We start from the raw sequence: 11,645 nt of genomic DNA, 5'->3' as shown, positions 1-11,645 counted from the left end.
ATGGATGGATGGATGAATGGATGATTGGGTGCGTGGGTGGATAGGTAGGTGGATGGATGGATAAATGGATGGATGATTAAGTGGGTGGTTGGGTAGTTGGGTGGATGGATGGATTGGGTGGGTGATTGGGTAGTTGGATGGATGGATGGATGGATGGATGGATGGATTGGGTGGGCAGTTGGGTTGTTGGGTAGATGGATGAATAGATGGGTGGATGATTGGGTGGGTGGTTTGGTAGTTGGGTGGATGGATACATAGATGGATTGATGATGGATGGATGGATGGATGGATGGATGGATGGATGGATGGACTGGGTGGGTGGTTGGGTAGTTGGGTAGATGGATGAATAGATGGATAGATGATTGGGTGGATAGTTGGGTGGGTGGATGGATAGATGAATGGATGATTGACTGGGTGGTTGGGTAGGGGGCTAGATGGATGGATGGATGGATGGATGGATGGATGGATGGATGGATTGAGTGGGTAGTGGGTAGATGGATGGATAGATGGATAGATGATTGGCTGGGTGGTTGGGTAAGTGGGTAGATGGATGGATGGATAGATGAATGGATGGACTAAGTGGGTAGGGGGTGGATGGATGGATAGATGGATGGATGATTGGCTGGGTGGTTGGGTAGGTGGGTGGATGTATGGATGGATAGATGAATGGATGGATTGAGTGGGTGGTTGGGTAGGTGGGTTGATAGATGGGTGGATGGATGGATGGATGGATGATTGGGTGGTTGGGTAGGTGGGTAGGTAAATGGATGGATGGGGTGGGTGGGTGAATGGATGGATGGATTGGGTGGGTACTTGGATGGGTGGATGGATGGAATAACCACTGTAGAGCTCAGAAGCAGTGACATGAGTTCTGGTCATTGTGAGGACAGGAACCGAGTTCTCAGCACTCTGCATTCAGCCTTTCCCTGACTGCAGGTTCTGCGGTGAGAATACTGGATTAACCTCGCTTTCTCTCTCTTAGATACAGTGAAAGGGACACTGAGAAGCTGAAGGCATGCCAGTCCCTCCACGGGAATGACTGGAAAAAGATTGGGGCAATCGTGGCCCGGAGCAGCCTCTCAGTTGCCCTAAAGTTCTCCCAGATCCGTAACAGTAAGTGGCCCATCTAATGTAATACACTCAACAGGCTAATGGCTGCCCCTGACCAAGGCAGGGTCCCTAGATCACCCTGGCCTGTCCTCTGAGAGAGCCACTGCTTTATATGCCAGTCTCTCCGCTAGTTCCTTTCACTTTCTGCAGTCAGTAAAGCTCACTAGACTGGTTTTGACCACAGCTCAGTTCAGTAACTTTCAGCATGAGTGTAACTGCCACGTGGTTATCCAGTCCCCTGGAAGCTGCTGGAGGAGGTCACTTCCTCATGGTGCCCGGAGAGCCTTTGGGAGGGAGGCGTGTGGTGATGTGTGCTAGGCACAGTGTGGGCAGCCTCCTGTCTTTTTTTCTCTTCTGTGAAGCTCTTTGGTTCTGTTCCTTGCATCAAAGCACCCCAAACTGCTGCCTGTTCCTGCCAGTGGGGCGTGTGGTGCAGCATTCCTTCTACTCTCCAAGCAGCAAAGCAAAACTCTGGAATTTAAAACAGAATCTATAGACATCTTTTTTTTCTTCCTGGAAGTCTCTTGATGTTTCAGCATTCATCTGCATTGTTACTGAGGGAAGGAAGTGCCGCTGTGGGCCAACCACAGCCCTGTGCTCTCCGGGTCTGCCCTCGGCCTGCCTGCTTGTCAAGAGAGGAAGGACCGGATGCCAGTGTTTTGACTCCTTCTGGGTGGCTCAGAGTCCTCAGGGACCTTCGTGTCAGCCCAGGTGGCTGTCCCTGTGGTTGGTGATTTGATCCTAGGAGCTCTTTGTTGGGAGGCAGACATGTACATAAAACAGACGTCCCTGGATTACTTTTTCCATCACATATTTGGGAACTTCACAGAGTCCCACAGGAGATGAATTCTATTCTCTCAGAAACAAGAAGGACAACTTAAAAAAAAAAAAAAAAAAAGAAGGACAACTTTTTTAAAGTTAAAAACAAAAATCAAGAAAGGACTTTTCTCCCTTCTAGGGGTGGAACCCAGGGCCTCAGGCATGGTAGACAAGCACTCTACCACTGAGCTCCTTCCTCAGCCACAGTGTCTGGCTTTGGTTCTTAAAAAGGCCCTGTGGCTGCTTTAGGAATTTCATGTTCATTTGTATCTAATTATATTTGATCATTTTATGTTTCTGTAACTGGGATATCGCCCAGTGTCTTCTAAGAAGTGTCCGCTGTATCATTTTGGTTTTGACCTCATATTTGAAAGCAGTTAGAACAGCCACTACAGGGTCATCCTTTTATATCTACAGAAAGAAATCATGGTGTTTGGAGTAAGGAAGAGACCCAGAAACTCATCAAGGCTGTCGAAGAAGTGATTCTGAAGAAAATGTCTCCGCAGGAGTTAAATGAAATGGATTCCGAACTCCAAGAAAATCCTGCCAGTCGCCTGTCAATTGTTCGGGAAAAGCTCTACAAGGGCATATCGTGGGTAGAAGTGGAAGCCAAGGTGGAGACCAGAAATTGGATGCAGTGCAAAAGTAAGTGGTAAGTTTTAAAGATTCTATAAACTCAACGGCAGTCCATCTTCCTCTGGCGTGCGTAGAGTAGTGGAGCGCTGGGATTGCTGGGACTCCACGTGACCACTGTGTAGAGCACTTAAACAGCAGAGATCCCCCTCTGGTCTGTTAACCCAGCTGTCTCAGTATCAGCATCTGATCAAACGAGCACATACCTTGCTCTAACCCAGAGATATGTTTGTTTGGTTGGTTGGTTTTTTGTTTTTGGTTTTTTTTCTGGTACCAGGAATCGAACTCATGACCCAGCCCCTTAACCCAGAGATATGTGCAGGCCAGGCTACAGGTAACAGGGTCTTCCATACTAGACTATGTGGCGTCCTCTTAAAGAATTTGAACTATTTTAATTCTGAAATGGGCTTCTGATTTCTTGACTGCATCTCTATGTCTTTAGTAAAATAAAATGTTTATCTGTTTGCACCATTTGAAAAAAAATTATGTGAAACTGACACTCAGAAGAGAAGTTTTACGCATCGTGGTCGGTGTAGTGCTCCCTTTTTTACGTCGCTTTCCAGTGTGGCAGCTCTCTGTCTGCATCTACAGCAAGGCAGTGTTCAGAATAAAGCAGGATTTTGAGGCCTCACACGCAGCTGCATCCCTCACACGGAAGTAGTTCCAGTCCTTACCTGGCTGCACGGCCTTTGCCTGGTGTAGCTTCCCAAGCCCTGGAGGGACGCTGCCTGGATGTCCCCCTGTGGCCTGACTGCCCGAAGCAGTGGCTTTGCACGCTCTCAACCCACATCCCTTGCACAAAGGGGCTTAGTGACCCTTGGATATCCACTAAGGAACTCGGAGGAGAGGCTTATTTTACATTAAGAACTAGAGTCCTAGATTATACTGCTTATATATTTCTCAATTTTATTTAAGGTACTTGGGCTCTTTGATGTTTTTGTTATTGTTTTTAGTTTTTGTTTTGTCTTTGCAGGGACTAAACTCAGAGGCATCAGACATGCTAGGCAAGTGCTCTACTACTGAGCTACGTCCCCAGCCCAGTGTTCATTAGTGACTATGCCCAGGGAGAGAAACTCCAAAAGACAGAGTGTTTAGAGTGGGGTGGGGGTGGGGGTGTATACTATGGGGCAAACAGAGTCCTTTCCAGCTCTGCATGTCAAGCTGCAAAGGGCTATGAGTGAGCCTCAGCGGGAGGGCATCCACTTCTGGGAAAAAAAAAAAACAAAAAACTTGTTCTGTTTTAATGGGACCAGTACTTAATGGGCCCTTCAAGCAGACCTTTCCTTTAGGCATTAGTTTTGGAGGAGTCATTGGGTCCTTTACCATGCTACTAAATTTGTTCTCCTTGGTATTCTAAAAGCTAGGAATGGTAGTAAGAGCCAAGTCCATTTGTCTTTATAAATAAAAGACATATAGGGGCTGGGGATTTAGCTCAGTGGCAAAGCACCTGCCTGGCAAGTGCAAGGTCGTGAGTTCGGTTCCTGGTTCCGGAGAAAAACCAAAAAAATAAATAAATAAATAAATAAGTAAGTAAAAGACATATAGAGCTGATAGCTTTTTGTGTGTGTGTGAGACAAGGTCTCGCTGTGCAGTTCAGGCTGGCCTTGAATTCACTATGTAGCCCGGGCTGGCCTCAAACTGACAGTGACCCTCTGTGCTACCATGCCCGTCCATCCCTTTTCAAAAATCATTAAATTTCTGTCGTCTTATTTATTCCTTACCACTTTTTTTTCCCCAAATAGTAGGTTCTTGATGTTGGTAAATGAGTTGGAAAAGTGAGAAATTGTTTCTGAATGAGGGCAATTTAGATGAGAAAACTTGAGGAAATCTTAACAAACACTATCCCTAAAAGTAAAGTATATTTTCCATTCTTTTATCATAGGACAGAAATTCTAACCAAGAGGATGACTAATGGTGGCTTTGTGTACCGTGGCATCCATGCTCTGCAGGCCAAAATCAACCTGATTGAAAGGTACAGAAGTGGAAAACGATGCTGGCACAGCAGAGACCTCAGGGTCGCCCCCAGGGTTGGATCTGCGTCCCAGCACCCTCCACTTACGTTGCTGTTGACGTGTGACCTCCCTTTCCAAGTCCCCATATCCTCGTCGTTTATGAGGGTAACGGAAGCAAGAAGTTAGCTACCTCTTGGTGTCACTGGGAGGAGGAAACGAGTCAGTGCACGTGTAACATTACTGGCCACGCAACTGATGCAGTTCCTGTGCCCCGTGCAGCTTTTCCTGTGGATACGTTATTTCTGTCCATTGGAAGATGGAAGCTGATCATTTGGACAGAGCCTGGCTCGGGTGCAAGGCTGTCTCTACCCTCGAGGTCCTCTCTGGAGCGTTCATTCCCAGAGAGAAGGAGATGTGAGCCTGCCTCATGTTGCCCAGGTGACGGCACGGGCCAGAGGCACTTGGCACCAGCCAGCCTGTGCAGCTTCCTGCTCGGCCCTGTTCGCCGTCAGCAGTGTGCCTGCCTCGTCCTTTCAGTGGGGCTGGTTTTACCTCTGCCCAGTCCACCCTGCTGGAGAGACTGGAGAGACTGGCAGATCTGGTGAGGGCGTTGCCTGGGGACATGTGTCCGGGGATCTTGAGCCAGTGACCAGGTCTCTCCCCTGTGTCTTTCTGTAGAACAGGGCTCATCCCTGACCTTGTCAGATGGGATTGAGGGTTACTGTAGTTCTTACACAGGTCTGTTGAGTAGTAAGGGCTGAGTCCAGTCACACTGTTACTCTGTGTCCGTGCCTAATGCACAGGTGGCTTTCCCGCCCATCTCGGTAGCTCACACCTGCAGTGACCTTGTGCTGACTTCGGGTATGCTGGACATGTACGGTGAAGGTCCCAGCTTTTGATACTCAGGGAGTCTAGGAAGAGGCCCAGCAGGTTGCTTTTTGCTTGAAATTGTTTTTTTTGTTTTTTTCTTACAGGTTGTATGAAATAAATGTGGAAGATGCTAATGAAGTAGATTGGGAAGATCTTGCTAGTGCCATAGGGTAAAAGCATTTGTTTAATATTAAGCTGACAACACAGTAGAGATGGCTTTTAGTAAATGACCTCCTAGCTAACCTTAAAAGACAGAATACAGTTCATGCTGCTGCTTGTGGAAGTGTAGACGAATAATAGTTCAGATTCATCTGTTTGCAAGAAAACCAATGCAATATAATGCGGAGTAAAATGCCCTGCAGGGTGTGGGTGGTGCCCACTGTGGGCCCCACCACTCCTGTCTGAGAAGTGCTCTGCGACACCGCCCTCCCTTGACAGCAGTGAGCCACTTTTTAAATATGTGACATTTCCGCTAGGTTTTCATATACCTTGTGACATTGCTTCAGACCACATGATTTTTTGTTTTTTATTACTGAAATTAGTTTCTAATGACTTTAAGATTTTTAAAACTGGGGCTAGGGATACAGCTCAGTGGTCTAACTTGTGAGAGGCCCTGGGTTCCATCCCGAGCACCGCCACCCAAGCGAAGATATTTGAGTCTGATTATTATAGTGACAATTCATAAATTGTAAAGTTGTGCCACAGAGATCTCAGTGTCTAGTCAAGTGTGGTTTGAAATGCGGTGTGTTCACAGTTTGGGCAGCAAACTCAGACCGGCTGGTGTGCAGCTTCATGTCCCGTGTCTTAAGCTCCTTACAGCGTCCTTTGTAGATTATTCAGGCAGGATTTGAGAATAGCACTTCCACCTAATGAGTGCTTCGCCTGCTTCGTTGTAAAAATCCAACTCAGTTGCGTCCTTTCGCAAAGCCTGGGCCTGGTCTGCAGAGCACTCTCTTCGGAGTCGGGCAGAGCGGGCCCCGACCCAGAATCACCCTCGGTGCCTCCGAGCCTTGGTGTCCTCTGCACGTTCTGCAAGGACTGCAAGAGATGGCATGTGAGACTCTCAGTCTGGTGGTGGCACATAGTATGTGCTCAGCGGGGTGCTCTGATAAAGAGGTTAGGAGAGTCCGGTCATCTCTTAGCTATATGCAGTTAACAGATAAAATTATTCACACTGATCATTTTAACAACGGTACTAGTTAATTCTTGGGGGGAAAGTCAAGTTTTTGTTAAGAAAAACTATCCAGATAAATGAGTGATTTTTACTTTAAAAAAAAATTTAAGACTTGGTTGACCAGCCAAACATGGTGGCACACACCTGTCATCCCAACACACAGGAGGCTGAGGCAAGAGAATTGTCACAAGTTCGAGGCTAGCCTAGGCTACCTAGTAAATTCAAAGCCGGCCTGAACTACAAAGTGAGACTTTGTCTCAAAAAAAAATGTACTTGTTTCTGACCTACCCATTATTAATTTGAAAATGTTCTAAAACATCATAGACATTTTTTAACTTTGCAGAATAAATCCAAGAACATCTGCCTTCGAGTTGTGGGCAGCAGGAGTGTATCTGCAGGGAGCGGGCGCTGCGGCTCCTCCCCGTGTGGCTGTGCCCGTCTCCCATCTCCAGGAGAGGGGTTGCGGAGCAGCTCCCTCCGGAGTGCGTGTGGGTGGAAGTGATCACTGCGCATGACAGCTCTGGGGCAGCGCTGTGCACAGGGCAGACAGCAGCAGGTGTCAGCTGCTCTTAGGCTTCATCTTTTTGACTGGAAACTTCAGTTGTTGGAATTTGAACAGAACTAACCCTGTACTACTGATTTTCTTTCTCCTATGGTTTTTTTTTTTAATTTATGTGTTTTGTGGGTAGGGATTAAACACAAGTCTTCCTGCATACTAAATGCACACTGTATGTATGCCTGAGCTACATCCCTAACAGTAGTTTGTTTTAGGTATCTTTGGATTTTATCACATTTATGGACATGATGACTTCCCATCCAGGCTGCAAAAGCTAAATATGCCAGTAGACCTCAACTTAACAAATGTACTTACTGCACAAGTAGTGACAGATGATAAATTGTCGTGTAAAGGAGAACAGAAATGATAAACTTTTAACTGACACTTTTTTTAACCTTTTCTGTTCTAAAGTGATGTACCTCCGTCTTATGTTCAAACTAAATTTTATAAGCTGAAAGCTGCCTGCGTTCCCTTTTGGCAGAAAAAGACTTTCCCAGGTGGGTATTCTAAATAGTTGTATAGTTGAGAACACGGGGTTTGGTGTCATGTGCTGGTTGTCTGAGTCATTTCCGCTGTGACTCAACGTCATAGAATCTGAGCTTCATTAATCAAATTGGCAAATTACAGTCCCTATTGGTGGGACTTTCCAAAGGCCTGCGATAGCGAACGTGGAAAATATGGTCATTGCAGTGTTGGGTACTTAGGGACCCTTCAGTAAGGAACTGTGCTATGCATGCACATAGCCAGACGCACCGTTCCAAGAGGTGTCAGATGCCCAGTTCTTCTTGTAACCATTTGTGGGTGGTTTGTATGTGCATAAGTCCTAAACTCAGACCCTTAGAGCAGTATGAAAAGCTATTAGAAATCTATAGTCCTGGGTCTCATCCCGAACCTACCAAATCCTAATATCCAGGCAGACTCTAGAGTCTATATTGTTCTCTAACAAGCTCACAATGCCACGCATGGTGGTGTACACCTGTAATCCCAGCACTTGGGAGGCTGAGGCAAGAGGATTGCCACAAGTTTGAAGACAGTATGGGCTCCATAGTGAGTTCAAGGCCAACCTGAACTACATAGTGAGACCCTGTCTCAAAAACAATCAAAGCTCACAGCAAGTCTCTTGTGGTCTGCATTGTTGTACCAACTGTGTGATGAAATACTGCTTTGCCTTCAGCAGGCATGACTGCCCTGGTGTGTGTGGTGGCTAACTCCATGACCTTGGGCACATCTCTTAATGTCTTTATGCCTCACTTTCCTCATTTGAAAACTGGGTTTAAAAAAGTGCATAGCATATGTTTTGAAGATTGGATATCTCTGTAGCATATGTTTTTGAAGATTGGATAAGAATATAAGCAAACCATTAGGGTCTTGCACATGGCATTATCAAGAGTCTATATGCTTTAAAATGGATAAAAATTTAAATTTCTGTTCCATAGAGATCATCGACTACCTTTATGAGACTAGTTTACCTTTGCTTAAAGAAAAGTTACAAAAGAAGATGAGGAAAAATGGCACCAAAATCCAAACTCCTGCAGCACCCAAGCAAGTTTTCCTGTTCAGAGACATCTTTTATTGTGAAGACAACAGTGAGGGAGAAGATGTGGAAGAACAGAGTTAAGCAAAGGTTACTATTTCCAGTGCTTTCAATTGGGCCATATTTATAGACATGTGTCAGTGTGTGAGTCAGCTTGCCATCACCATAACAAAATACCTGAGACCATAACATCTTACAAAGAGAAATGGTTTATACCAGCCCATGGTGTAGGAGGGTTCCTGTCTGTGATGGATTGGCTCCTTTGCTTTGGGCCTGTTCCAAGACAGTGTGTGCTGGATCAGATGGCAGAGAAAAACCACTCAGCTTATGGCCAGGAAATGAGAGAATGGATCCCTCAACGGATCCATGCTCTCTCGTACCTGTCGTGGGGTGCCCCTCGACTTCCTAAGTTGTATTCTCATGCTCAGGGGCTGGGACTGTTCACCCAAGCTGTCGTCTCAGAGCTTGTCACTGGATCTGCCTGGTGTTTAGCCGAAAACCAGATAAAGCCAGCAGTCTCTTCCCTGCGTGAGAAACACTGGCTCCATCCAGCTTAGTGGAAGAGGTTGTGCATGGCCCAGGCACACCTCCTGTTGGGAGCCAAGGATAATTTGAACCATGCTCACTGTCATCAGAGCAAAAGCACGGGAGAGATTTCAAACACAGGAACTTAGTATAGGACATAGGAGTACAGGCACAAAAGTTGCAGATGGGATGAAGGAGCCTGCAGGGGAATGTCGGATCACCCAGTGGTGGGGAGCTGCCCCTGGGGCCCCGCATGGCTGCACCAGTCCCCGTGTGCCTCTCGCTGCTCCGCAAATGCCAGCCTGTCTCCTGCTGCTGTCCTTGCTGTACCCTGCACATCTGTGTCCCTTCACTGCCACTGCCAGCACAGGAACCTGTGTCCCCAAGAGCCCAACGGCTTCTGCCTCCTCCTCTGTTCCAGCCCCCAGGACCTCGCACGCACCACCCCTGGCAGAATCCCGCTGCAAGGAACTGTGGGAAATAAGGTCTCAGGCTCCTGGGCTGCGTGCACTGGGGAGAGCACAGGAACATCCCAGACAGTGACATCACCCTCATCAGTACCAAGATGCAACTCCACTGTCACCTGGCTGCCCTCCGATGGCATTTACGCAGCACTGCTGTGATGTTAGGAAATTCAGGTACAGAGCTAAGCATGAACCAGATCTGCCACACAAGGGCGAATACGAATGCATATGGGAGTCTTGCTCCACTCTTCCCCAGTGCCTCTCACAGTGTTACGCAGACGATAGACATTCAGTAAATACTGGCTTCTTGATAAGTGTGTCTCCTGTAGAGAGCACCTTCTGTCCCTCAGATGGCCCCGTCTCGGTGCTGATGGAACTGTAATGTATATTCCCTTTGGAATAGGATAAGATACATCAGAGCCTGGAGAATGTACATATTGTATGACTATTATAAAGGAATAATAAAGTTAATGTATAAATGGGATGTTTATAATACAGAAAAAAGTAAGTGTCCTTTCATAGGAAATGTGTTAATGGTATTTTGGAATATTATGCAGTGATTAAAAATGGTGGTAGATTTGATTGACGTGTGAAGGTTAATAGTGATTGTCAAGCTAATTGAATTAAGAGATAACTAGGCTGATATGTGAGAGCTGCACTCTTGTCAGTCAACTCATTGATAAGTTCTTAGCTGAATGGACTACTAGGAGGTGGAGCATATTTGGAGGAAGCAGGTCACTGAGGGGATGACTTTGAAGGGTATAACTTTTCTCAGGCTCTTGTGCTGCTTCCTGGCGTCCATGCCATCAGCAGCTTTCCTCCACCAGGCCCGTCCACCACGATGCTTCTGCCTCACCACAGGCCTACAGCAGTGGAGCCAGGTGACCATGGACTGACACCTGAGACCGTGAGCCAACCCTGCTCCTCCAAGCTGTCTCTCAGGTGTTCAGTTACACCAGTGAAGAGCCGGCTAACGTGAGGAGATAATATTTCAACTGAAGTATTTCAAAATATATATTTTCTAAGTTTTGTAAAAGAATAAAGGAAATTTATTACAGAAGCATTAAAATGTATTAAATAAACCCAAAATGCCTGCAGTGCTTCTTTCTCCACATTCATAAGCTAGCACTCTTCCGGGTTTTTTGTTTTTGTTTGTTTGAGACAGTCTTGCTATGTAGTCCAGGCTCAACTTGCACTCACTGTGTAGCCCAGGCCGGTCCCGAACTTGCAGTGATCCTCCTGCCTCAGCTTCCCAAGTCCTGAGCCTATAGACATATGCCTCTACACCCTGCACAAGCCAGCACACTTGATTGTAGCTTCCAGAAAGGTGGATGCCAATGGCCCCAGGGAATCTGAACTCTCAGAACTAAAAGGCTGCCAGGTGTGGTGGCGCACACCTGTAATCCTGGCACTCGGAAGGCTGAGGCAGGAGGATTGTTGTGAGTTTGAGACCAGCCTGAGCTACAAAGTGAACTCAAGGCCAGCCTGAACTGCTTAGCGAGATCCTGTCTCAAAAAGACAAAAAACAAACAAACAAAAAAACCTAAAAGGCTAAGGATAGGGCTGGTCTTAAGGGAGAGTGAATTCAGCCCCCCCCCCCAGGACATGGCCCTTAGCTGATTCTCTGCAGGGTCCTGGCAAGGTGGTCCTATGGGCCCTAGGACATGAGGTAGCCACACTTCAACGGTTTGCCTCTTGCCCCACCCCAGGATAGGAGAGAGGGTCCCTCCCAGCAGCTCCTGAAAGCCCTGGGCAGTGCTCCCCCTCAGACCCAACTGACTGTCCCTGTAGCCAGACCAGGATTGGCCCAGCCAACCTACTCCAGCTAGTGTTGGATTAGCCGAGAGGGTAAATGTTCCAGTGGAAAATCAGGGTCCCTGTAGCAGAAAAAGAGCTGAATGAGTTCTGAGGAAACAACCCACAACTGTGCATGTGTGACAGTGTGTAATTATTTGAGCTATAAATTTAACCCAATAAATTTATGTGCAAGTACTTTGTAAAGTGTGCA

General features: G+C 46.8%; 1 protein-coding gene across 6 annotated transcripts in view; it reads left to right on the top strand.

The window, feature by feature from the left end:
- Positions 1 to 11,052, top strand: part of Ttf1 (transcription termination factor, RNA polymerase I) — a 25,016-nt gene extending 13,964 nt beyond the window's left edge. For 2 of the 6 annotated variants that reach the window (XM_013506712.1, XM_013506713.1), the window contains exons 7-12: positions 983 to 1,113; positions 2,347 to 2,581; positions 4,445 to 4,534; positions 5,489 to 5,554; positions 7,526 to 7,611; positions 8,551 to 11,051. In XM_013506712.1, coding sequence (XP_013362166.1) covers positions 983 to 1,113; positions 2,347 to 2,581; positions 4,445 to 4,534; positions 5,489 to 5,554; positions 7,526 to 7,611; positions 8,551 to 8,732 — 790 coding nt within the window. In that variant the 3' untranslated portion in view covers positions 8,733 to 11,051. Of the gene's footprint in view, positions 1 to 982; positions 1,114 to 2,346; positions 2,582 to 4,444; positions 4,535 to 5,488; positions 5,555 to 7,525; positions 7,612 to 8,550 lie in introns of those variants that run through there. The other 4 variants (XR_001231752.1, XR_001231751.1, XM_005408379.2 and 1 more) reach the window with 4 other exon arrangements.
- Positions 11,053 to 11,645: the final 593 nt, after the last annotated feature.

The sequence above is a fragment of the Chinchilla lanigera genome, unplaced genomic scaffold (assembly GCF_000276665.1).
Source record: "Chinchilla lanigera isolate Chin_1 unplaced genomic scaffold, ChiLan1.0 scaffold00112, whole genome shotgun sequence".
In the NCBI taxonomy this organism is placed as follows: Eukaryota; Metazoa; Chordata; class Mammalia; order Rodentia; family Chinchillidae; genus Chinchilla; species Chinchilla lanigera.
This window is presented reverse-complemented; position numbering and strand designations above follow the sequence as displayed.